At 46.4% G+C, this 27,848-nt stretch overlaps 1 protein-coding gene across 10 annotated transcripts in view; it reads left to right on the forward strand.

Annotated features, from left to right (window-relative positions):
• The window catches only part of FERRY3 (FERRY endosomal RAB5 effector complex subunit 3), a 104,620-nt gene that overhangs the window by 62,094 nt on the left and 14,678 nt on the right, over nt 1-27,848 (forward strand). For 9 of the 10 annotated variants that reach the window (XR_012801954.1, XR_012801955.1, XR_012801956.1 and 6 more), the window contains 2 exons: nt 10,844-10,972; nt 25,741-25,815. Coding sequence is in view for 7 of the 10 variants with exons in the window: in XM_075603079.1 (XP_075459194.1) it covers nt 10,844-10,972; nt 25,741-25,815 (204 nt within the window). In the remaining 3 variants the exon portion in view is untranslated. Of the gene's footprint in view, nt 1-10,843; nt 10,973-25,740; nt 25,816-27,668; nt 27,837-27,848 lie in introns of those variants that run through there. The other variant, XM_075603081.1, reaches the window with a different exon arrangement.

Consider the following 27,848-nt stretch of genomic DNA (forward strand, 5'->3'; position numbering starts at 1 on the left):
GAAAGCTCATTTGCTAACTGCATTACTAAAGAACACTATTTAATTAAAGGGTTTTACTTCTCATTAAAATGTCAGACATTGTAAAGTAAGAAAAGAAAAGCATCGAGTAACTCCTCCTATGCATATAGCATTTCCCCTTAAAAGCAGCACTCGGGCGTCTCCTGACCATGTTACCCGTCAGTTACTTATATACTGGTGCTTGTCTAATATTAAGGTAGAGAGGAGAGAAAATCAGTGAGAACAATGTACGATAGGTCCGGAGAGTACTGAGGACGTTTACACAACTGTACCCCCAATGCCACTTCTCATTTAACTGTTTGTCTTCTCACTACATGACGTGAACGAACCCTGATAACGGAACAATACCGGCTCTGATAACGGGACAATACCGGCTCTGATAACGGGACAATACCGGCTCTGATTAGGAGATTTCTGTATTTGCAAGAAAAGTATATGTTTCCTGTTCTGCCTCCATGGCTGTCAGAAACAAATGGCTTAGCTTCCCTCCTTGGCTGAGAGGGACAGGAGAAAGAAACAATCCTCCACAGCTTCTTCTTTGCCCTGTGTGTGGGGGCTTACATGTTGCATGCAGCTTTAGTGCCTGCCAGGCTAACCTTTTGTGTTCGAAGTCACCAGGATTGTGTCCTACTGGAAGCACAATCTGGGGACGCTGTGGAGTTCCAACGGAGTCAGTGGGCCGCCATGCGGTTAGTGACTAGACTCTGAACAAGCCGGGCCATGGGCCTTCCCCACTTGGTAGGTGCAGCGGCTCTGTCAGGAGAAGCAGGACGTCCTGTGGTGGGCTGTCCATTCTCTGTGTAGTGGCTGTGCTGAATAAGCAAGTGGAAGATATCGGCGCATTTGAGAGAGCGCGTGCACGTCACACATAAGCAATTACATCATGCTCGCTCCACAGACGTTTAAATGTCATGCAAGAAGGATACAAACCCTCTGTGTGGAGAGAGATTGATGAGCCGTTATCCAGATACATTCCTCCATCCCACAGCCTCGTTGCTGTAAGCCCCCATGTTTGTATGCATTGTTTTTTTCCTCTGATTTGGGTTGTGGTTCCAATCTCACCATGTCTGACACCACTTCTGGGGGTAAAAATCCAATGTAGGCAAAGAAAACTAAAAATACAGTATCTGGTATCTGGAACTTGTGACAAAATGTTTACAAGCATGGACAAGAGTTGTTGTGATTTGTGTGGTGGCCACGAAATCGCAAATCCAGAACAGTTAGTGTAGATGATTTTTTGGAACAAGGGTGCCTTATCGAACACCTATGTTACGAAAGAAGAGTTAAAGCACAGCAGTCTCAGAAGAGATCACATTCTCACGCAAGCTTAGATGCTTAGAGGAATGCCTTCTGAGAATCGGATCTTTTTAGTTCTATCTGATACAAAACACCAGGAACAGAGAGCATGTGAAGGGCTTTTAATATTGATCAAGGGGAAGAGTTGATTACGTCCATCAAAATAGTGATGTTAATTCAGGATCTGTTGTTTGAGGGAGCGCAAAAGAAGCACATTCTATGTCCACATAGGCCACAAAGGTATAGTCATAAAGTGAAAAACAGGCGCAAACAGATAAAAGGGTTGAACACTAAATGTGAACCAATATAAACTTAAATAAGTGAAAAACAAGAATAAATAAATTCACGTGTATACAGTTCCACCTCCTGCTCTGACCCACTGGGAGGGGTAGTCTTCACTCGTCCCCAAAGGTTACAATAGTAGACGCGAGATCCAGGGTGAGCATGGGGAAGAAACAAACAAATCTAAGTGCAGCAGAATGGTAATGGGTTAAATGTAAGGTTCCACAATCTTGGCTCTTTCAAAATGACTACTTACAAGATGTAAGAGTCATAAACAGCGAGGTTGACTACTAGTCAGTGGAGAGTAAGCGCAGTAGTGGTCATCAGGGTGGTTCTGGTACTCAGGAGGTTAAGTTCCACAATGCAAAAGAGAGAACAAGAACTGGCATAGCACAGATCAACCAAGATATAAAAAGTTTATCTAAATATAAGTAATACACTCACAATATGAATGATAAAAACGGGCATGTCACACTTCATAAGTGTATGTATCTGACGGATCTGACGTCAGACGCTGAGCCGTGCGACGACGCACTGAAGCAGAGGCAGAGACAGACGAGTACCGAGAGCTGCGGGATGGTGAGCCAGCTGGCTGCTGATATCCTCACATACACTTATGAAGTGTGACATGCCCGTTTTTATCATTCATATTGTGAGTGTATTACTTATATTTAGATAAACTTGTTATATCTTGGTTGATCTGTGCTATGCCAGTCTTTGTTCTCTCTTTTGCATTGTGGAACTTAACCTCCTGAGTACCAGAACCACCCTGATGACCACTACTGCGCTTACTCTCCACTGACTAGTAGTCAACCTCGCTGTTTATGACTCTTACATCTTGTAAGTAGTCATTTTGAAAGAGCCAAGATTGTGGAACCTTACATTTAACCCATTACCATTCTGCTGCACTTAGATTTGTTTGTTTCTTCCCCATGCTCCCCCTGGATCTCGCGTCTACATAGGCCACAAAGACATAATATCCCAGGAATGGGAGCAGCCAGACTTTAAAGCACGGGAATCTAGACACCATTCAGTCTTTAGATGTTCTTTTTTTGATACTCTGCGCCAATGGTGGACTTCCCAATGTCAATTCTGGCAAGGTATACTGCCCACCCTCTGGAAGAAGGAGCTCCTTTCAGGGACCTGCTGGCTTGGGAAATGGAGATTAGTCTAAAGAAAGTGTCTGATGGCAGGGCCTGCGAACAAGCCTGCAGTTTCTTTAACTTCAGCAGCATGAGCGCTCAGAGTATGGCTTGCTAACCTTCAAGAAGATATCAAGGAATGAGTGAAGTGGTCTACATTATTAAAAATGGTAGAAGATTTTCAGGGGGTTGTTGACTTTATTTGTGAGGCCTCAGAAGTTGCCACCAGAAGAGCGTTGTGGCTCTGCTCTTTGTTCACACACCTACTCCAAGAATAAGCTCGATACCCAACAACTCAAGGGACATATCTAATTGGAATAATCCTGAACATTTCTGGAGGCAAAACGTCTGTATCTATCACAGGATAGAAGACATGATCACTTATTTCGTTATTTTCTGTAATTAAGTAATTCAAGGAAACCGGAGTTATCAAATTTAGAAGGATGTATTGAAGATACAATACCTATAGACAGATCCCAATTCCCATTCAGTACTCCATGCCATACAGCCAAAACACTTAATGGTCGCAATACTGTAGATCGCAAAGATGCTTACTCCTGGTAACCATAACAGCAGCACATCTCAAGTTCCTCAGGTTTTGTATACTAGGCTCCAACTTCCATATCAGGCTACCTACAGCTCCCAAAATCTTTACAAAGAGTCTAGGAGCATGCAGAGTTTGTGATCCAGCGGTTCCAGAAACCCATATGTCACGGTAACCCAAGACTTTTAACACCATTTATATTTAAGGGATCAGTCAATAGGCAAAACACAGTAATGAAATAAAATTAGGTTTATTTGGATAAGACCTCGGAAACACACATAAATACAAAATACAGAGAATATACACACTTACTTCAGGTGTGGGGTTAAAAACTAGGCTTTCCTAGGTGCAAGGTGCCTGCTTCAGCAAAGGCTGACCTTGTTCACTCCACAGAGCTGGAATAAGCCTGGAACAGGTAACTTCACTCCTCAGAACCAGTCCTCGGCTTGGCTAGGAGACCCTGGCATCGCAATGCCCCTGGGAAACCTTACCGGCACTGCACTGGACCAGTCCCAAGACTATCTATAAGTCTGAAAAGACTGAGGGACACACACCCTGATCTGCAGCAGCCCCTTTTGGAGACTACTGTGCCCTATGTTTGAACATGGACAGAGCCTTTCAGCCACTCAGAGCGTGGGATTATTCTCAGCAGCCAATCAGAGCAGGGCTCATCTGGCTGCTGAGGTCAGAGGCAGGGGGCATGTTGAACCGGCTCGGGGCACCCCGTGGGCAGCACATATGTTCTGGCCAATAGGAAAAGCACCTATGATCGCCATCTTTTCCTTAGCCAGACCATTGCCTCCCACTGGGCAGGCGCCACTGCGTCCAGCAGACCAGAAGGTTCCCCCCCAGGGGGTCTCTGTTCTCCAGAACCAGTACTCCGCCCTGCCCCGTCCACTTAGCTTCCCCAACACCTCTCAACATCCCATCTCCTCCTTCATCTATTATTTATTTATTTATAAAATACTAGCTGAGAGATCCGGCGTTGCCCGTGAGTTAAATTTCCCGCTAGGAAAGGGGGGGGGGAGGGCAGGACAGTGGACAGGAGGAGGGGAGGGGGGGGGCAGTGGACAGGAGGGGGGGGCAGTGGACAGGAGGGGGGGGAGACAGTGGACAGGAGGGGACGGGACAGTGGACAGAAGGGGACGGGACAGTGGACAGGAGGGGATGGGACAGGAGGGGACGGGACAGTGGAAAGGAGGGGACAGGGACAGGAGGGGACGGGGACAGGGGACAGGAGGGGACGGGGACAGTGGACAGGAGGGGACGGGACAGTGGACAGGAGGGGACGGGACGACAGTGGACAGGAGGGGGAGGGGACGACAATGGACAGGAGGGGAGGGGACGACACTGGACAGGAGGGGACGGGACGACAGTGGACAGGAGGGGGACGGGACAGTGGACGGGACAGTGGACGGGACAGTGGACGGGACAGTGGACAGGAGTGGACGGGACAGTGGACAGGAGTGGACGGGACACTGGACAGGAGTGGACAGGACGACAGTGGACAGGAGTGGATAGTGGACAGGAGGGGACGGGACGACAGTGGACAGGAGGGGAGGGGACGACACTGGACAGAAGGGGACGGAACGACAGTGGACAGGAGGGGACGGGACGACAGTGGTCAGGAGGGGACGGGACGACAGTGGACAGGAGGGGGACGGGACAGTGGACAGGAGGGGGACGGGACAGTGGACAGGAGGGGGACGAGACAGTGGACAGGAGGGGGTGGTGACAGTGGACAGGAGGAGGTGGTGACAGTGGACAGGAGGGGGGGTGACAGTGGACAGGAGGGGGGTGACAGTGGACAGGAGGGGGGTGACAGTGGTCAGGAGGGGGGGTGACAGTGGTCAGGAGGGGGGGTGACAGTGGACAGGAGGGGGGGTGACTGGACAGGAGGGGGGGTGACAGTGGTCAGGAGGGGGGGTGACAGTGGACAGGAAGGGGGGGACAGTGGACAGGAGGGGGAGTGGACAGTGGACAGGAGGGGGAGGGGACAGTGGACAGGGGGGGGGACAGTGGACAGGAGGGGGGGGACAGTGGACAAGAGGGGGGACAGTGGACAAGAGGGGGGGCAGTGGACAGGAGGGGGGGCAGTGGACAGGAGGGGGGGTGGGTTGCTTAAAATTTCCGGGTCCCTCCTCTCTACTCCCCCTGTATGTTTCTCGGCTCCACCCTCTCTCTACGCTCCTGACACCCCCCCCCGTAGCTCCGGTCCCCACCCTACAGTGCCTGACACACACACAGTGTCCCACACACACAGTGTCACACACACACACACAGTGTCACACACACAGTGTCCCACACACACACAGTGTCCAACACACACACAGTGTCACACACACACACAGTGTCCCACACACACAGTGTCACACACACACACACACACAGTGTCACACACACACAGTGACACACACACGGCACCTCTCGTTCCGGCCGCCGCCATCTTAGTTACTCCGCGAGGGAGGAAGGGGGTCCTTCCGGCCGCCGCCATCTTAGGTGCTGCGTGTCAGCTGCCTGTCCCCCCGCCGGGGAGGGGGGGAGGTGAGTGGAGCATCGGGGGGGGGAGGTGAGTGGAGCATTGGGGGGGGGGAGGTGAGTGGAGCATCGGGGGGAAGTGAGTGGAGCATCGGGGGGGAGGTGAAGCATCGGGGGTTAGGTGAGTGGAGCATTGGGGGGGAGGTGAGTGGAGCATCGGGGGGGAGGTGAGTGGAGCATCGGGGGGGGAGGTGAGTGGAGCATCGGGGGGGAGGTGAGTGGAGCATCGGGGGGGAGGTGAGTGGAGCATCGGGTTGGGGGAGGTGAGTGGAGCATCGGGGGGGGAAGTGAGTGGAGCATCGGGGGGGAGGTGAAGCATCGGGGGGAGAGGTGAGTGGAGCATGGGGGGGGAGGTGAGTGGAGCATCGGGGGGGAGGTGAGTGGAGCATCGGGGGGGGAGGTGAGTGGAGCATCGGGGGGAGGTGAGTGGAGCATCAGGGGGGAGGTGAGTGGAGCATCGGGAGGGAGGTGAGTGGAGCATCGGGGGGGGGTGAGTGGAGCATCGGGGGGGAGGTGAGTGGAGCATCGGGGGGGAGGTGAGTGGAGCATCGGGGGGGAGGTGAGTGGAGCATCGGGGGAGGTGAGTGGAGCATCGGGGGAGAGGTGAGTGGAGCATCGGGGGGGGGAGGTGAGTGGAACATCGGGGGGGAGGTGAGTGGAGCATCGGGGGGGAGGTGAGTGGAGCATCGGGGGGGGGAGGTGAGTGGAGCGGGAGGGAGTGGAGCGGGAGGGAGTGGAGCGGGAGGTGAGTGGAGCGGGACCTCTCCTTCCGGCCACCGCCATGTTACTTAGTCCGCGAGTGAGGAAGGGGGTCCTTCCGTCCGCCGCCATATTAGGTGCCGCATGGCAGCGGCAGGCTGCCCTGCCCACTGCCTGTCCCCGCGCCTGGGAGGGAGGTGAGGGAGTGGAGCGGGAGGTGAGTGGGGAGGGAGGTGAGTGGAGAGGGAGTGCAGTGGGAGGGAGGTGAGTGAAGCGGGAGGGAGGTGAGTGGAGCGGAGGGAGGTGAGTGGAGCGGGAGGTGAGTGGAGCGGAGGTGAGTGGAGCACAGGGGAGGGGGGGAGGTGAATGTGATGGGGGGAGAGGACAGAGAGAGGTGTGTGTGTGTGTGTGTGTGTGTGTGTGTGTGTGTGTGTGTGTGTGTGTGTTTTGGACCTTTGGCCCGTCACGCCACCTCAGGCCAATGAGAGGTGTGGGGGGCGGGCCAAGGGGGTGGTGTGAGTGTGTGAGGCCAATGAGAGGTGTGCGGGGGCGGGCGGGCCAAGAGACCAATGAGATTGCCGCTAGGGACAGGGAACACAGTGAAACATACATACATACAATGCTTTCAAAAATATATAGTCGATTTTACCAGGAAGTAATACATTGAGAGTTACCTCTCGTTTTCAAGTATGTCCTGGGCACAGAGTATCTATGGACTATGCAAACTAGCTGGCATCTTAACCATATGCCTGGACTGTCTGTATAGAACCTTATAGTAAACGCAAAACACGATATAAAGTACACTTTATTACAGAATATACTTTGGGGGACCATATACTTATAAGGGAAATAACTTGGGGATATTTGGGCTCGAAATCCATGAGTCTTGGGGACACAGGGAAGCCCCGGTGTAATTCACCTTGTGTACCGGCAAATCATGCCCGCTCGCTGGGGAAAATTAAATGACTACTGGCAACTTTGGCCCCCCAACTCCTGCACCCAAAATAATTGTATTTCCACCCAAATATCCCCTCTAAAACTGACACAAGAAATTTCACAGTTTTAGGGCTAAGGGAACATGAAATAGGAAAAAAAAAGGGGTCATTTTATTTTACAGTATGTATTATCCCTGGCTTACGGAGGTACCAGGGACCCCACGGGTTCAGGGGTAACCAGCGGGTTTAACTTTTATTAGATAGCCTGGTTACCCCGTCCTGTCACAGCCTTTGATATTAGTACGGGAAAACATGTCTTCCTCCTGAATGAAAAACGGGTGAAACTGTGACGCACCCCCACCCGGTGAAGACTGAAGAAGCGGGTGACTCAATATATCAAAAAATATAAAGGTTTAATGGAACATGTAAAACAGAGGTGTAATCGGCCTTCATGTCTCGCGCTAAGCGCTTTATCATGAAACATGTAGGTCGATCACACCTCTGTTTTACATGTTCCATTAAACCTTTATATTTTTTGATATATTGAGTCACCCTCTTCTTCAGTCTTCACCGGGTGGGGGTGCGTCACAGTTTTGTCTGCAATTGTCTAGTAGATTCCCGCTCTGAGGATTCCTGCTACAAAGTTTAACTTCAAGGAATGAAGGGCATCCCACAGCCGCAACAAGTGAGTTACATTGTCTCACTGAGCAGTTTCTCTGCATGAACCAAAGTACAAGGGGGTGAAGCCTATTTATCAAAAGAGGTTGAGGAGAATTCTGGCGCTGTTTATTTCCTGGAAGTTTATGCGCTATTGAGAATAAATCCAGGTAACCGCTATCGTAACATGTAACCAGTCCCATATTATTTAGCTTGAGATGGTTCTTAAGCTATGTTGCGATCAGTTAAAGGAATACTCCATCAATTTATTATTACGAAGATCTCATTAAGAAAAGCTGTTTTTTTTACATCTTCTTCTAAGTGTTGTATGAGTACTCTTGAGCCCCAAATACCCTTTTCTGGACTTTCCCCTTCCTCCTGAAAGAAATGAAAAAAGAATGTAACATTAGCAGAAAGAATCCTGCACAAGCATTCTAGGCCTCTTTACCTTGTCAATAGAAGTCGTTCCTTGGGCTTCGCTACATTACGATGTATTTCCAGCTAAACTGGTTAGCTTTGTAGAATTTCAGGGACCTGTCACCAAATAATAAAGCTGAACGGAGCAGCTCAGTAGTTGCTGCTGTCATGGGAGGAAGACGACAACCTCAACAAGGGATACCTGTCAGATGCCTGCAAGGATGGGGAGTTCAGCTAGAAGACAAGTTTTACCAAGGTGTTTGGATCTCGGAGTGTCTAAGGTGGCACATTTAAATCTGTTAGAGGAAGGAGACAGGTTGGTGTTACTACACTTCCAAGCATCTCTACTGGGAAAGTCCATCAGGATTTTATCAATCAATCAAACATCTGTCACATAAACTAACAAGGTGCGACGAAAGTTCTCAAGCCATAGGAGAGGCCTCGAATGGGACGGAGATGTTTGTGCCTCAAATAGCACTTCATATTGCTGGTAAGTCCATTGTCTATGCAGATTTCTCAGGCTGAATATGAGACATCCAATAGTATGGGCCTTGGATCCAGAAATTTTCCAGCAGTTGGTTGGAAGATGGCGTCTCCTACTAATGGCAATAAGATCAAATGCAAAGCTCCTGACGTTCAAGGACGAACGAGGGGAACAGATACATGAATTGGTAGTGCTGGTTGCGAAATTCACGAAAAAGTTAATTAAAGAACGAGCACAAGTTATTGCCCTCTTTCCCTAGTTGGGACTCTTACCCCGTTTCCAAATGTGCTCTCCTAGGGTCCCATTCTGCACCCAAATTGAGCGAGTCTGGCATTAATGGCCTGGAAATGGAAGGAGATGCTAGAAGCAGGACCTATTGGCCAGAGTGATTGATCTGTTGTTTAAATCGTCAACTTCAAAGCCCTACTACAGAATTGGGTGTTTCTAGCCTGGTATTTAATCCAAGAAAATAGATTCTGCAATTGTTTTCTTAGCAGACACTCTGGCGTTTGAGAGGCTAGTAGATGTTATCACAAAGTTCATTGGAAGTCCAAGTTGCAGCTTTGGAAGCTCTGTTTCAAGATGGTCTAGCAGGTCATGATCTCGGTGGTCTGATTTATGGAAGCAGTCAAGGGGAGGCTTCAAATTAGACCACTTATTTCATCTTGTGACATATGTGTTTCTGGAAGCACAGATACATGGGTCCTTTTAGCCTATTCAGAGATTTCTATGGGCTGTTTGATGCTCAAGGTAGCATTCCTTGTAGCCAGGACAAAGTGAGGAAGATAAATTAACACTTTATCCTGTGAGTCTTTCACAAGAATACATCAAGAGTTTAGAACAAACCCTACCTTTCCTCCAAAGTAGGGTCATGATTCCATGTCAACCAAGACCTATTGCCTTTTGTTTTGGTTGGATCCATTAAATTACATAGAATACGTGTTGAATTATCCAAATCTGGTCAGAGCCGTGAAGGCATATCTACAAGATAATATTTTTATTTTACTGAAATTCTTTCTTATTTGGTAAAAGGTCTACCAGCAACGAAAGGCAGAATTACTTGGTGAGTTTAGGAATGCATAACGAAGGCATATCATCTTATAGGGGCAAAAGTTTTCTCAGGGTGGAAAACTTATTCCACAAAATCAGTTGCTACTTCTTGGGCAAAGAAAACCCAAGCAATGATGTAAGATCTGCTGCTGACTGATCTTCCCAGCATATTTTATCCTGTTTTTATCATTTGGATGTGCAGGTCTCGGCCGAGGCAAAATATATTAGTAAAGTCTGGCAAGCCGTAATCCAGTAAAATATAAAACAAACATCTGCTTATTGTCGTCTCTCGGTGAGCATTTTCGGTGCACGATGTTCACTAGGTTGGGGAATGCTGTAAGACTGTGGAAGGGAAAAGAAATGCTTTATATTGAGGAGGAGCAATTATTTTCCCTGTCCTGGGGGGGATGCAATGGGGAAGGAACTTAAGTTAAAGGAAAGAAAATTATTGGCAACATCAATTCTTCTTTCCCATTAATAAATTACCATTCTTGAATAAAAATAAATACATTATCAAGTGTTCAAAGCTTCTTTTAGATTTAGAATGAAACACAGGAACATATCAGGGGCCCTCTGAAAATCTCTCTCCCACTTCTGAACAAAAATGCACTTTTCACTACTTCTGAAGACCAAAAGAGAAATGGGGAGTCTGAGGAAGGGCTCTGGGTGGTTCGTACTGAGGGTTAGATGGCAATTAAAGTGTGCATCGCAGACAATCAAATGGCAGAACTTCTGTTACATGCCGGCATAATACTTAAACAATTGTTTTGATCCTGTTTAGATTTTGCTACAGTTTGCCAGGAATGCACAGATTTCCATTTCCCACAACTCCAGGAACAGCTGGAAGTGTCTCAGCAGGTCGTTCTTTATGCCAGAGCACAGAGAAGCCAGAAGTCAAAGCGTCAGCATGGTAAGTGATGGGACCAGGTATTGTTACATTTGTCAACGTTTTTGTGCCATCACAAGCCATCAGGATAAAAGCATATACACAATATTGGACATGTATAGGGACACTAATGGTGGCAGACAATTGGTGCCCCTGTATATTTTCGGTTTTGAACTACGGGCTGGCACCAAAACATTGACATTAAAATAAAGCTTTCAATCTGGTTAAAGTGCAGCCCTGGCTCTTATCACTGACGAGGTGAAGCCGATAGATAATCAAAGATAAGCGGTTACATGCCTGAGTGAAGGTGGGACTTAGGCACTATTTAGAGTCCGCCAGTGTATCTTGCACTGTACCTACTAAGCAAAAGCACCCCAAATCTCTCTGTGCACAGGCGGCATTTCGGTAGCACGTTACCTGCCATTGGGTCACCTAGAGTTTGCCTGGTCTCCTACTCACAAGGCCAATGCTCCGGCATGTTACACCCTACAGGTAACATGGGCTCTGCTGGCCTCAGGTATTCTTGTAATGCTGCTCAGGTGACTGCATAGCTTCATGGCTCCAGCCATGTGTATTGTGTATTTCATTATATTTGCCATCTTTATTATTATAATTGGGATTTAAAATTGCAGTTCTTACAATATTTGATAACATCTGTTATAAAAGGTGTTGTAGTGCTAAGTACTTTTATTTGATTACAACTGAGATATATGTTGCTAAGCGGCCAGCATTTGTAAGGTTGTTTCCTATTTTTGCTTGAGATGCAAAGCATATTATCCCAAACATATAACTTAGTTACCGTTTGTTTCATTTGATTTAGATTTTTTGGAGACATGCCAATTAATGATGTTCCTTTAAGGCATACATGTTGTAAGCAGCCTAACCCCATGACTTTAGTATATAGCAGCACATAACAAAACGAACACACTTCTATATTTATCTGTGTCTGTATTTGGTATGTCCTCTGCTCTCGGCTGCCTCTATAAATTGAAGAGCTAGCAGGACACTGCTAAATACAGCAAGCGGCTTTTATTAAGTAGCAGAAAAAACTGGAAGGCATGGCGATTCCGGCGATTCCAGCGATTCTGGCAGTGCTTCAGTGTATTTAACTAAAGGGAACTAGCTGTTCTTGGAAATGTTTTGTGGTGATCCCAGCTTCCCTTATTGCTTGTATAACCCCTTTGCTGTTAGAGGGGCCAGACGTATTAATGGTAATGCGTTACAGGCACCTCTGTCACCAAGATACGTTATCTCAAGGCTGCCTATTGTTATATTAGGATTCCAGTTGGCAAGCTAAATAAATGCACTTTATGTGCAAAAGCCAGTCATACCCGCTCACATACCTGTAGCATGGTCGAAATGTGTAACTAAAAAACACTTTTTGAACAAAAAATTTTGAAATTGTTCATTATTTTCAATTTGAGGTTTTTGGTAAATGGAAGTAAAGCGAATTCTCCGTGTGTAATTCAGCATGAAACCTGCACGTCTAAGCTCTGTACACTCATTTAGTCCCCTTAAAAATATCACAACCTACAACTAATCTGCACTTCAGGACAATACGACAACTGGAACTTTTAAATGAAAGTTTCTTCTAACTTGTTAGAGGTGCGATGTTTGTGTTCTGATGCCCGGCTCTTACTGGCGTCCCGCTCTCCACGCTGCTGATCTTCAGGCCGCTGCGATGTTTGTGTTCTGATGCCCGGCTCTTACTGGCGTCCCGCTCTCCACGCTGCTGATCTTCAGGCCGCTGCGATGTTTGTGTTCTGATGCCCGGCTCTTACTGGCGCCCCGCTCTCCACGCTGCTGATCTTCAGGCCGCTGCGACGTTTGTGTTCTGATGCCCGGCTCTTACTGGCGTCCCGCTCTCCACGCTGCTGATCTTCAGGACGCTGCGACGTATGTGTTCTGATGCCCGGCTCTTACTGGCGTCCCGCTCTCCACGCTGCTGATCTTCAGGCCGCTGCGACGTTTGTGTTCTGATGCCCGGCTCTTACTGGCGTCCCGCTCTCCACGCTGCTGATCTTCAGGCCGCTGCGACGTTTGTGTTCTGATGCCCGGCTCTTACTGGCGTCCCGCTCTCCACGCTGCTGATCTTCAGGCCGCTGCGATGTTTGTGTTCTGATGCCCGGCTCTTACTGGCGCCCCGCTCTCCACGCTGCTGATCTTCAGGCCGCTGCGATGTTTGTGTTCTGATGCCCGGCTCTTACTGGCGTCCCGCTCTCCACGCTGCTGATCTTCAGGCCGCTGCGATGTTTGTGTTCTGATGCCCGGCTCTTACAGGCGTCCCGCTCTCCACGCTGCTGATCTTCAGGCCGCTGCGACGTTTGTGTTCTGATGCCCGGCTCTTACTGGCGTCCCGCTCTCCACGCTGCTGATCTTCAGGCCGCTGCGATGTTTGTGTTCTGATGCCCGGCTCTTACTGGCGTCCCGCTCTCCACGCTGCTGATCTTCAGGCCGCTGCGACGTTTGTGTTCTGATGCCCGGCTCTTACAGGCGCCCCGCTCTCCACGCTGCTGATCTTCAGGCCGCTGCGATGTTTGTGTTCTGATGCCCGGCTCTTACTGGCGCCCCGCTCTCCACGCTGCTGATCTTCAGGCCGCTGCGACGTTTGTGTTCTGATGCCCGGCTCTTACTGGCGTCCCGCTCTCCACGCTGCTGATCTTCAGGCCGCTGCGACGTTTGTGTTCTGATGCCCGGCTCTTACTGGCGTCCCGCTCTCCACGCTGCTGATCTTCAGGCCGCTGCGATGTTTGTGTTCTGATGCCCGGCTCTTACTGGCGCCCCGCTCTCCACGCTGCTGATCTTCAGGACGCTGCGACGTTTGTGTTCTGATGCCCGGCTCTTACTGGCGCCCCGCTCTCCACGCTGCTGATCTTCAGGCCGCTGCGATGTTTGTGTTCTGATGCCCGGCTCTTACTGGCGCCCCGCTCTCCACGCTGCTGATCTTCAGGCCGCTGCGATGTTTGTGTTCTGATGCCCGGCTCTTACTGGCGCCCCGCTCTCCACGCTGCTGATCTTCAGGCCGCGGCGACGTTTGTGTTCTGATGCCCGGCTCTTACAGGCGCCCCGCTCTCCACGCTGCTGATCTTCAGGCCGCTGCTACGTTTGTGTTCTGATGCCCGGCTCTTACTGGCGTCCCGCTCTCCACGCTGCTGATCTTCAGGCCGCTGCGATGTTTGTGTTCTGATGCCCGGCTCTTACTGGCGCCCCGCTCTCCACGCTGCTGATCTTCAGGCCGCTGCGATGTTTGTGTTCTGATGCCCGGCTCTTATTGGCGTCCCGCTCTCCACGCTGCTGATCTTCAGGCCGCTGCGATGTTTGTGTTCTGATGCCCGGCTCTTACTGGCGCCCCGCTCTCCACGCTGCTGATCTTCAGGCCGCTGCGACGTTTGTGTTCTGATGCCCGGCTCTTACTGGCGCCCCGCTCTCCACGCTGCTGATCTTCAGGCCGCTGCGACGTTTGTGTTCTGATGCCCGGCTCTTACTGGCGTCCCGCTCTCCACGCTGCTGATCTTCAGGCCGCTGCGATGTTTGTGTTCTGATGCCCGGCTCTTACTGGCGTCCCGCTCTCCACGCTGCTGATCTTCAGGCCGCTGCGATGTTTGTGTTCTGATGCCCGGCTCTTACTGGCGCCCCGCTCTCCACGCTGCTGATCTTCAGGCCGCTGCGATGTTTGTGTTCTGATGCCCGGCTCTTACTGGCGTCCCGCTCTCCACGCTGCTGATCTTCAGGCCGCTGCGACGTTTGTGTTCTGATGCCCGGCTCTTACTGGCGTCCCGCTCTCCACGCTGCTGATCTTCAGGACGCTGCGACGTATGAGACTGAGCTGGCAGCACCAGCAGCATTGTAACAGCTTTCCATTTGGGCTCATAACCCAACTCTGCTAGAAGGAGAAGATATGCAATACATATTCAGTTGTGACCGGGGAGTACCGCCACTGTTGCTTCTCCGGGCCTGGGAAGGCTGTGTCCTCCTCCTATACAGGTGTATCAGGAGGGAGGGAGGAGCGGGATCATTGGATGTGTGCGGAGGGGAGAGCGGTGTGGAAATAGGGTAGCAGTGGCTCATGGGGAGGTTTCATGAGTGGGGGTCCATCACTACATGAATGTGGAAGATTAATATAAGATTGCTTAAACTTCACACAATTTACTTTTGTGCCTGATTAGAGGGTGCGCTTTTTTTACCTGGGTTTGAGCATGCCCTGATTATATATTGCTTTTTGTGCTGGACTAGGCAGATGTGTGTACCTTACTGAGGAAATATCGCTGCGGTTATTCCAAACTAGCAATGATGCTGCTCCACTATGAGGCATTAAACAAAGAACGTCCCAAAAGCAGCCTACAGTATATAAAAATGTCTTTCAGAGTATTGGACGGTTTTAATGTCAGACACGTATGCAGTATGTAAAAATAAGATGCACAGGGACTCTGTAAGAGAAAGCAGAGGGGGTGGTATTGCTCTGCTTTGTCCATGTGCAGGATTCTCCTTGTATACAGCAGCTAATGTATTTGGAATACTTTAAGCCATGTCCTGCTGCAACCTCCCCAGCGGCTGATACCTCCGGGATAAGCGAGACTCGCAGAGAATGCAACTGTAACCTTACTCTGGCACTTCCAAAATACAATTATTCCAAACACATCCCATAAGTGCTTCAGGCACCATTAACGGTTCTGAAGAACACGTTATCTATGTCACAAATCCTCCCAGCTGGTAGCCTGAGTAGAAGGTCTGTAAGAGGAGTGAGCCTGCTAAGTGGACATTTTTGCACACAGTAGATAAGGGTTGATGTTGGATTGTATGTAGTATTTTCTGGTCTATATAGAGATGTGAGATCCATTGACCTGTATAGCATAATATATTGAAATACTGTGCCAGCATTATAGAGAATCCTATGGAAAGTATGTCATTGTAAGTTATGTTGTGTTAACATTGTGGCTAATAAAAGAGGTCTATGGACTGATGACAGGGATATAGTATGGGCTGGTGACAGGGATATAGTATGGGCTGGTGACAGGGATTTAGTATGGATATACAATAAAAGATAGTATAGTGGCGCCAATCCTATTGACAAAGTGCAATAATTACTTTAAGTCCCGCAGCTGGTGTCCCAGGAGGTTATTCAAACTCCTCCTTATGTGTAGTATTTGTAGAAAATAAAGTTGTTTTCCAGCGCGTGGTCTTATTGCTCTTTTTCTTCCGTATATGAAAAAACAACACAAAAACACACCACAAACAAGTGGTATAATAGGCGTCGACAATAAATGTTCTTATCTATAGAGAAGTAGAGAACGTAACACTTGCCTGAGTGTTTGTTCCCGTGGTGTATACTCCTCTATGTTCTTTCTGCTGTTACCTTAAAAAGTGGAGAGAGGCGCATAGCATAATACTGTTTTATTGGAAAAAATTAAAAATGATGGTAAAATACACTTACAGTACAAATAACCAACCACATGATTTGTGGTGGTTTCTGTTGCTGCAAATGTCCTTTAATAGTAGCTCTTTGTGGAGGTGCTTTGCCGTCACCCGTTTTCCAACTCCTGACAGTCAGTTTGTGTCCACGGAAATGAGGGGCTTCCCCAGACTTGTGCACAGTCTGTTGTGCTTCTCCACGTCCGTTTCTGCGCACCGCGCATGCGCCGACCTCTCTGCTGGCTGTCAATGCTGATTGGGTGATCCGCAGTATCCAAAAGTATGGTGGCCACCATAATTTTTAATTTTTTTCCAATAAAACAGTATTATGCTATGCGCCTCTCTCCACTTTTTAAGGTAACAGCAGAAAGAACATAGAGGAGTATACACCACGGGAACAAACACTCAGGCAAGTGTTACGTTCTCTACTTCTCTATAGATAAGAACATTTATTGTCGACGCCTATTATACCACTTGTTTGTGGTGTGTTTTTGTGTTGTTTTTTCATATACGGAAGAAAAAGAGCAATAAGACCACGCGCTGGAAAACAACTTTATTTTCTAGGGATTTAGTATGGGCTGGTGACAGGGATATAGTATGGGCTGGTGACAGGGATATAGTATGGGCTGGTGACAGGGATATAGTATGGGCTGGTGACAGGGATATAGTATGGGCTGGTGACAGGGATATAGTATGGGCTGGTGACAGGGATATAGTATGGGCTGGTGACAGGGATATAGTATGGGCTGGTGACAGGGATATAGTATGGGCTGGTGACAGGGATATACAGTAGTATGGGCTGGTGACAGGGATATAGTATGGGCTGGTGACAGGGATATAGTATGGGCTGGTGACAGGGATATAGTATGGGCTGGTGACAGGGATATAGTATGGGCTGGTGACGGATATAGTATGGGCTGGTGACAGGGATATAGTATGGGCTGGTGACAGGGATATAGTATGGGCTGGTGACAGGGATATAGTATGGGCTGGTGACAGGGATATAGTATGGGCTGGTGACAGGGATATAGTATGGGCTGGTGACAGGGATATAGTATGGGCTGGTGACAGGGATATACAGTAGTATGGGCTGGTGACAGGGATATAGTATGGGCTGGTGACAGGGATATAGTATGGGCTGGTGACAGGGATATACAGTAGTATGGGCTGGTGACAGGGATATAGTATGGGCTGGTGACAGGGATATAGTATGGGCTGGTGACAGGGATATAGTATGGGCTGGTGACAGGGATATACAGTAGTATGGGCTGGTGACAGGGATATAGTATGGGCTGGTGACAGGGATATAGTATGGGCTGGTGACAGGGATATAGTATGGGCTGGTGACAGGGATATAGTATGGGCTGGTGACAGGGATATACAGTAGTATGGGCTGGTGACAGGGATATAGTATGGGCTGGTGACAGGGATATAGTATGGGCTGGTGACGGATATACAGTAGTATGGGCTGGTGACAGGGATATAGTATGGGCTGGTGACAGGGATATACAGTAGTATGGGCTGGTGACAGGGATATAGTATGGGCTGGTGACAGGGATATAGTATGGGCTGGTGACAGGGATATAGTATGGGCTGGTGATAGGGATATAGTATGGGCTGGTGACAGGGATATACAGTAGTATGGGCTGGTGACAGGGATATAGTATGGGCTGGTGACAGGGATATAGTATGGGCTGGTGATAGGGATATAGTATGGGCTGGTGACAGGGACATACAGTAGTATGGGCTGGTGACAGGGATATAGTATGGGCTGGTGACAGGGATATACAGTAGTATGGGCTGGTGACAGGGATATAGTATGGGCTGGTGACAGGGATATAGTATGGGCTGGTGACAGGGATATAGTATGGGCTGGTGACAGGGATATACAGTAGTATGGGCTGGTGACAGGGATATAGTATGGGCTGGTGACAGGCCTAGGTGTCTTCTGAAAGCACATTTAGGCCGTTATTATACAGGAAACCGCGTACACCCGGCACCTGAAAAACAACTTTAAAAGAAACAATAGCAGCGCACATACTTGCTGCGGCGTGGAGCTGCAGGGCGGCTGTCTCCTGGCGTGATCTGCAGATTTGTTCTTGGGCTGGCGATGGCCGCGTCACGTAAGTGGTTCCAGCCAATGAGGGCGAACGCTCACGGCCACGCCTCCTTGCCTGCTCTCCACCGGCTCCCTGCTATCACTATGCTTCTCGCTGGGTGACGTCACAGAATAGCGCTGCTGCCTTGCAGCATTTGGTATAATTGAGCCCTAATCCATCTTGGTTTTAAAATTGCCGCCCTGCCAAATGGAATTAATAACCGTGGGATGTTTAATAGGTTAAAACGAAATCTCTGACCCTTTTGTATAATCAAAGTTTTTTCAAATGTATTTTTGAAAGATTTCTTGACAGTGTTTATGAACAATGGACCTTGAGTTTGATGCCCTTATCTCTTACTGACCCGTCACCTGTCTCTAGTTGTGTGTGTGACATGCAGAGGGTAGCAATACTAATAATACCTTATTAGTGTGAATAAATAAGATAAATACTATACTGTTCCCGGTATTTCCACCGTTAGTTCCGCCTGGTTCTATGTGGCACTTCTCCTTTAACCCTTCTGATTCTGGAAGTCTGGCAGCACTCGAGGACCACGGACTTCCGGGATCGCGATTATATCATCGCTTCAGTAGTGATTCCATTAATCTACAAAAGATGGCGGATGTGCAGTGTTACTAGTGATTGCATTGTAGCAGCCAGCTGTCCGATGACGCAAATGTAAGTGGAATGCCCTCGCGTTCCTTGCTCGATCAGTGATATCCCCCTCGAAATGAGCAAATATAATAGCATGATGTACTCGGTAAGGCACAAAGGCCCGTGGTGTTCTAGCGCCCAAATCTGTACAGTGAAGGGGTTAGGTAAATGCTGGTAATTGCCTGGCCCAGAGAAGATGCATTTTTCTACAGAACCACTAGGATCAGTTAGCATTTCTGTTTCACGGACCATAAGATGTCTCTCCCAGAGGAACATTGAATTCTTCCTCGCTGTTATTACTCGGCACCAATTTGTCTTCAAAGGACTTGATGAGTAATCCTAGAGATGTGTATATGCCGGAGTTGGTCAGTGTTCAGTACATAGACGTGTTCAGTACATAGAGACGTGTATATGCCGGAGTTGGTCAGTGTTCAGTACATAGACGTGTTCAGTACATAGAGACGTGTATATGCCGGAGTTGGTCAGTGTTCAGTACATAGACGTGTTCAGTACATAGAGACGTGTATATGCCGGAGTTGGTCAGTGTTCAGTACATAGAGACGTGTATATGCCGGAGTTGGTCAGTGTTCAGTACATAGACGTGTTCAGTACATAGAGACGTGTATATGCCGGAGTTGGTCAGTGTTCAGTACATAGAGACGTGTATATGCCGGAGTTGGTCAGTGTTCAGTACATAGACGTGTTCAGTACATAGAGACGTGTATATGCCGGAGTTGGTCAGTGTTCAGTACATAGACGTGTTTAGTACATAGAGACGTGTATATGCCGGAGTTGGTCAGTGTTCAGTACATAGACGTGTTCAGTACATAGAGACGTGTATATGCCGGAGTTGGTCAGTGTTCAGTACATAGACGTGTTCAGTACATAGAGACGTGTATATGCCGGAGTTGGTCAGTGTTCAGTACATAGACGTGTTTAGTACATAGAGACGTGTATATGCCGGAGTTGGTCAGTGTTCAGTACATAGAGACGTGTATATGCCGGAGTTGGTCAGAAGTTCAGTACATAGACGTGTTCAGTACATAGAGACGTGTATATGCCGGAGTTGGTCAGTGTTCAGTACATAGACGTGTTCAGTACATAGAGACGTGTATATGCCGGAGTTGGTCAGTGTTCAGTACATTGACGTGTTCAGTACATAGAGACGTGTATATGCCGGAGTTGGTCAGTGTTCAGTACATAGACGTGTTCAGTACATAGAGACGTGTATATGCCGGAGTTGGTCAGTGTTCAGTACATAGAGACGTGTATATGCCGGAGTTGGTCAGTGTTCAGTACATAGACGTGTTCAGTACATAGAGACATGTATATGCCGGAGTTGGTCAGTGTTCAGTACATAGACGTGTTCAGTACATAGAGACGTGTATATGCCGGAGTTGGTCAGTGTTCAGTACATAGAGACGTGTTCAGTACATAGAGACGTGTATATGCCGGAGTTGGTCAGTGTTCAGTACATAGAGACGTGTATATGCCGGAGTTGGTCAGTGTTCAGTACATAGAGACGTGTATATGCCGGAGTTGGTCAGTGTTCAGTACATAGACGTGTTCAGTACATAGAGACGTGTATATGCCGGAGTTGGTCAGTGTTCAGTACATAGACGTGTGCAGTACATAGAGACGTGTATATGCCGGAGTTGGCTAGTGTTCAGTACATAGAGATGTATGCTGAGCAATTTCAAGTAAAAAATGACAGCACTGATTAAAACTTACTGCAACACTTTCATACATAATATCTCAGGGAAACAAAGGGACCAGCTTACTGGTTCTGACCTGGGGAAGGGACCTCCCCAGGGTATCAGCCGATCAGTGAAGGTGATGTCACGGAAACACTGTATAAGGGATCTGTTCGATACCCAAGATGGCCGCTGCCATCAAGTGACATCATCCTCACTAAAGCAATCGGGACCATCTTGCTTCCTGGCAAATCCTGCCCTCAGTTCCCGACAGAAAGTGACTTCAATCCCACTGAAGCAAGTGTGGCCATCTTACTTCCTGGCAAATCCTGCCCTTACCCCCCTGACAGGAAGTAAGCCTCACTATGGCTCTCATTGCCAGCAGTTGCTACCTGACCTTGCTCGTGCAAAGTAGTCCAGTACTCTATGCCTTGCTCTGCCTTTGACCCTGTTTGTCTTGATACCTTTTTGAGATATTGTCCTATAGGACCATTGGTGTATCATTACAATATATGTATACATGTTGTCCCTCATCTCACTAGATGGTGACAACCTATTTATGATTATAAGTTAAATTGATCACTCACCTTCCTGTACCTACCCCCTGTTTCTTTTAATAATTTATTTTTGGTTCTTTGCATATCTGTTAAATAAACTATTTTAATATATTTACTAAATGGCGAATGGGCCCCTCCCAAGGATTGAATTTTTCTTAGCCATTTATTATTGTTAGTGAGTGCAAATAGGATTCTTTTTGGGTTACTCTCATAACCCTTCTCCTCCTTTATGTGTTTATTATTCCCGTATGCACCCTACACGTATATACGTTCTATACAATTGGAGAGCGGCAATATATTCTGTTTTCGGTTTTGTCTTGATACCTGCCTGGACTGGATTACCCCCTGCCTTGTTCCTGAGTCTTCCCCTTGCCTGTGCCTGCACCTTCCCTGTCTTCCCCTGCATCCCAGGCTTCAGATCCCAGGCCAAGGCCGGTGTACCTACTCCCTACCTCTGCCTTGCCGGCCCGTTTCCTGTCCTGCAGTCAGCAGCGTTACACACTGTGGGCTGTGTATGAAGCGGCACAGTGGACCGGTTTTTAGATTATTAATGCTTGATCTTTTGCAAAAGCATCTTTTAGCGTCAATTTATCAAACTAACTTTTAGCTCTTTTGCCCCATTTGCATCAGCTTGTGATTTGAGGGAGCGGTATCAGGTGGAGTCACACGGTCCACAGATTATAATGACGTGTATAAAACTCCATCCAGTCTGACTTGGCATAAACTCCTCTGACTTAACATGTACATGAAATATAAGATTTCTGTTCTTTATCAAATAAATTCTTTCTTTTTGGGTTTCTCAGAAACAAACAAGACGTACAGAATAAAGAAAAAACAATGTTGGGCATACACATGTCTTAAATCTTACGGTCAATTGACAGTCATTTTATGCATACTACCTTGTGTCCTTTCTTAGAAGGGTTTACCAGATTGCATCAAAAAGTGATAGGACCTAATTAGATAGGAAAATAAATGAAGAAGACAGAAGGTAACAAGAATGTTAAAAAGAAAAAAAAGCGAGTGAGTGGCGTGTTGCTGGAGTAAGCTCAGAGACGGGGCTAGGTCCGCACTGATATGTCTGCAAGTGTCCCAGGTGCATACATTTGTTCACCTGCAACCCTCTCTTCTCTTTCTGAGATCAGGTTACCACTTAGCCACGCTTCAACGTTGTGTGCAAGTCTTAGTGGCCATCTTTGGCCTTGTCCAAATGATTTCAGATTACATTATATACTATGTACAGTCCAGTCCATAGATACCATGTGGTTTCAAATTTTCCCCACGAGTCGTGCGAGAGGCGAGTAAGTGTCTCCATATTATAGGTGTCCCCCACTCTGGAAAGCCAAACCCTCACTGTAGGATTGGAAGCTTGCTTCCGGAGTAGAGGAATTGCTCTCCTCGCTGCATTTAGCAAATGTAGTCGCAGGGATTTTTTACATTTGTAGTTCGGAACATTGTCTCTTCAGTACGGTAATCGATGAATCCTTTGGTACTTTCTCTCCAGTGATCTCATGAATATCCCCCATGACCTCTTTCCAGGAGTTTTGTATTTTGGGGGCTTCCCACCACGTGTATTAGGGAGTCACTCTCCCCGCATTGCCGCCAGCATCTATCTATAGTGTTAAGAAAGATGGATTTTAATCTAACTGGCGTGTAGTAGCATCTGAATATTAATTTGTATGCGAATCACTTCCCATATCCTCTCCCACTCCAACTCTAATTCAAAGTTTAACTCTCTTTCCCAGGCCCTCACAAAGCCCTGTTTCTCCTGTCCTATCTCCATTCAGGATCCTATAGATCACTGCTAGTTATGTCCTGTGGCCCCAGACTGTTGGAAATTGCATGGAATTGTGTGGGTTGTTGCAGGATTCTGAACTTTTTTCTTGTTTGGATATAAAATCCACAAATTATCTGTACTGACACGGTTCTCCTTTACCCCCCTTGAGTCTGTTCTCAAAGTGTGCAAACGGTTGTATCCTTTCTACTTACAGTACATCAGCCACCCTAGTGATGTGTGCCCTGGTCCATTTCCCAAATTAACCTCATTTAAACCCTGGAAGAAACTCTGCATTCCTACATATGGGATTGGTCCGGGGTTAGGTTATAGGGGATTGCCACTTTATCCCAGGTTTGTTGGGTGCCCTCCCATAAGGAGTGCTCGCCATGAATTCTGGGTCTGTGGGATTTGGGAATCCAGCATACTGGGTGTAATTGGATATTGTGTCCTGCACAGAGGTCCCTCTCCAATTGTACCCACCAGAGTTTAGAATTGTGTGCGTGCCAATCAAACATAGCGACCACCTGGTTTTCCATGTAATAAGTGTAAATATCTGCTATGTCCAAACATCCCACTTGTTTCTGTCTATATAGCAGGGGAGATTTCACCCTGGGTTTGCTATTTTGCCAGACAAATTTATTGATCAGTGATTGTAGAGAGGTGAGGAAATGCTTTGATAGTTTGATTGGTATGGCATGGAAGATATACAGGTAACACATTCATTTTGATCACATCGATGTGACCAATTCATGGTATGCACCTTTTTCCACCACTCGTGTAAATATTTTTTAATCATTTGCATGAGCCTGGGGCAGTTCTGCTGGAATAAATCAATGGGCCTGGGGGGATATGGACTCCTAGGTATTTTACCGCTGATGCACACCATCTGAAAGTTATTTTTTTTGGCAGCAATCCCAACTGGGTGTCTGGTAAAGATTAATTAATGGCTTCTGATTTAGTCTAAATAATTTTAAAATTGGAAATCTCACTGAAGGACTTGACTTGACGTTGGGCATTGAAATCAAGGGATTTGTTAAGGTTAATAGAATATAATAATAAAAAAAACACAATCCCAGCAAGCTCTATCCCCAGAACCCACCACTTCATATATATATATATATATATATATATATATATATATATATATATATATATATATATATATATATATATATATATATTAGTATTAATAGAATATCATCAGCATACATTAACAACTGGTGTACTCTCTGGCTTATCTCGATACCCGCGATGTTGGGGTTTAATCTTATACGACTACTAGGGCAAAAATCAGGGGGAATAGGGGGCAGCCCTGTCTTGTGCCATTAGCAATATTGAAGGAGTCTGACAGTTCTCTATTAACTTTCACCCTTGTGGAGGGGTTAGTATAGATGTGCTGAATACTGGTCCTAGTCCGATCTTTTCCAGTACCCATTCCATAAAGGCCCATCCTCTTTTTTTGAATGTCTTCTCTGCGTCCATAGAGAAGAACATTGCAGGTGTGTGATTTTTCTGAATAACGTGAATATTTATACTTTTTCTCGTGCTTCTCTACCTGGTATAAATCCCACTTGATCTAAATGAAGTGTGGAACGTGGAGACTAAGACGGTGGGCCAGTACTTTTGCAAAAATCTTAATGTTTACATTAAGCAGCGAGATTGGCCTATAACTGGTGCATAGTAGGGGTCCTTATCCCGTAATGTGTGCTTCAACCATTTGTTCTGCAGAGTGTGTTTTTGCCTCTCTCGTGTGTGTGTTAAGGATGCCAGCATAATCTTTATATTATTTACGGGTCGGTCCGCCCGCCTGCTCCCGGGTTTTTTCCCGTTGGCATAGCTTTCTCTAACTCTCCCAGTTTTACTGGTTGTTCTAATAGTTTGTCTGAATCTAGCTTTCGTTTTTTAATTTGTAACTTGGGTATTTGAAGATACTGGGCTGGTAGCCCTCATCATTCGCCCCTAGTAGGATATATAGGCTGGCAGAAAACTTTCTGGATTCTTCCCTTACCAGTTTAGGATAACGTGTGGTTTAGCCGGCTGATGTTTTTAAGTCCCTGACCAGTACCCTATCTGCCTTGTTTCCCATCCCGTAATATTTTTGTCTTGTCCGCATCATGGCCTTTTCTATCTTATGATTCAGTAACTCCCGTAGTTTTCCTCTGAGATGTATAAGTGTTTGGACAGTTTGTGTCTTTTTGTGTCCTGTCTCTATTTCCTGTATTTTCTGTGTTGATTTTTCTATACAACAGACGACGGAGAAGCCCAATGCTACATCCAACATGACAGAAATACACAGTCAAATACTTATATATTCTCTTGAAATAGGGTCATTTAGTTTAACGCTTTGGCCAAAGCGTTGTAAGCTTGCGAGCATGAGGCGTGAGAGGGAACGGCCGCCAGTACAACGCTATAACACATCGCCCCAGTGTCAGTCATAGCCATTGGCTTGAGAATGAGTTTAAGTTCGTTTTGTCAATTCAGGGCTGTCTCTTTGTGTAGCAAATATTTTTTTTTCTAAATCGCTTAATTTTCTTGAAATAATATTTGCAAGTGGAGGTTGAAAACAAAAGTAGATTTTTCCGAATGATATTTTGAAATTGTTTTACAGAATCAAAAAACATGAATGCAGGACATGGAGATAAGGCCAAAAGTACTGACCGCAACCAGTCCAATATATTACCAGGTAAGTGAAGATCTTCTGTGCTAGGGGAAGGAGGGACAAGAAAGAGGTAATCAACTACACAGAATAGATAGGAATGGGGAAATACCTAGGGGTCATGGAGGTAGAATGGGGGAAAGTAGGAGTTTGGCAAGCAGCGAGAGACACCCATATTAAGTACAAATAATACTAGAGAACTTTTAAATATTAAATTCAATTGGAGTAGTAAGGCAGGAGCAGATAAGACAACAATAACACTGAAGTGCATGCTTGCTAATGTAAGAAGCCTGACAGATAAAATGGGGGAGCTTGAATTAATAGCTGCAAGGGAGCAGTATGATATCATAGGCATTACTGAAACATGGTGGGATGAAACTCATGACTGGACAGTTAATTTAGAGGGTTATTCCCTTTTTCGGAAGGACCGAGCAAATAGAAGAGGTGGTAGAGTATGTTTGTATGTTAAACCAAATTTAAAACCTATTATAAGGGATGATATTTATGAAGGGAATGATGAAAATGTAGAGACCTTGTGGATAGAAATTAGCAGTGGAGGTAAAAGTATAAAGAAAATGTTTGTGGGAATATGCTATAAACCACCAAATATCTGTGAGATTGAGGAAGCTAAAATACTTTTGCAAATGGAGAAGGCATCGAAACTGGGTCATGTTTGCATAATCGGGGATTTTAATTAGCCAGACATAGACTGGGGCAATGAGATTAGCATTACAACAAAAGGAAACAGGTTTTTGAAATTGCTAAAAGACAATTACATGACCCAAATTATTGAGGAACCAACCAGGAGAGGGGCAGTTCTGGATTTGGTCATATTAAACAATGTATAAGTAATAACAAATATTCAAGTCTGGGAACATTTGGGAAATAGTGATCATAACATTGTCTCATTTGAAATAAATAATCAAAAACCATATTACATGGGTTCAACAAAGACTTTCTATTTTAGAAAGGCAGATTTTAATAGAGTGAGGAATAATCTACAAGGAATAAATTGGGCAGGACAAAATGTAGAAGATAAATGTGCAGTCTTTAAAACATTTTTAGAAATGCACACTTATCAGTGTATACCCTTGGGTAATAAGTATAAAAGAAATAAGACCAATGTGGCTAAATAAACAGGTAGGGAGGAAATGGACAAGAAGAAGAAGGCGTTTAGATTTTTAAAGTCAGAAGGGACGGAGACATCGTATCAGAATTATAAGGAATGTAACAAAAATTGCAAAACGGCAATCAGATTAGTAAAAAAGCTACTTTAACAAATAAAAGAAAATCTAGGACATTTTCAGTGATATATGGGCAGACCAATTACTGGAGATTAGGACATGGCAGAGATATTAAATAATTTATTTGCCAGGGAAGAATCAATTGCAAAAATATTGCAGCAGGAGGAAGACACAACCTCTATATTAACAAACAATTGGTTAACTGAGGAAGAAGTACATAGGCGGCTGATTAAAATTAAAGTAAATAAGGCACCTGGCCCGATGGCATACATCCAAGAGTTCTCAAGGAGTTAATTGCAGTAATAGCCAAACCATTACATGTAATATTCAAGGACTCCATTTCCACAGGCTCAGTGCCACAAGATTGGCGTAAAGCAGATGTGGTGCCTATATTTAAAAAGGGAGCTAGATCACAACCAGGAAATTACAGACCTGTAAGCCTGACATCAATAGTGAGGAAACTACTTGAAGGTTTAATACGGGATAATATTCAGGAATACCTAATGGTTAAAATTATTAATAATTGTCAGTATGGATTTATGAAGGATAGGTCTTGCCAAACTAACCTTATTTATTTCTTTAAGGAGATAAGTAGGAATTTAGACCAGGGTAATGCAATTGATGTTGTTTACTTAGATTTTGCAAAGGCTTTTGATACAGTTCCACACGAGGTTAGTGTACACAATAAAGGAAATTCGACTATAAAACTATTTGCACCTGGATTGGAAACTGGTTGAAGTGTAGACAACAGAGAGTTGTCATAAATATAACTTTATCCCCAACGTGAAAAAGTTCCAAGTGGAGGTACGGGGACCC

Source organism: Ascaphus truei, chromosome 5 (genome assembly GCF_040206685.1).
Source record: "Ascaphus truei isolate aAscTru1 chromosome 5, aAscTru1.hap1, whole genome shotgun sequence".
Taxonomy (NCBI): domain Eukaryota; kingdom Metazoa; phylum Chordata; class Amphibia; order Anura; family Ascaphidae; genus Ascaphus; species Ascaphus truei.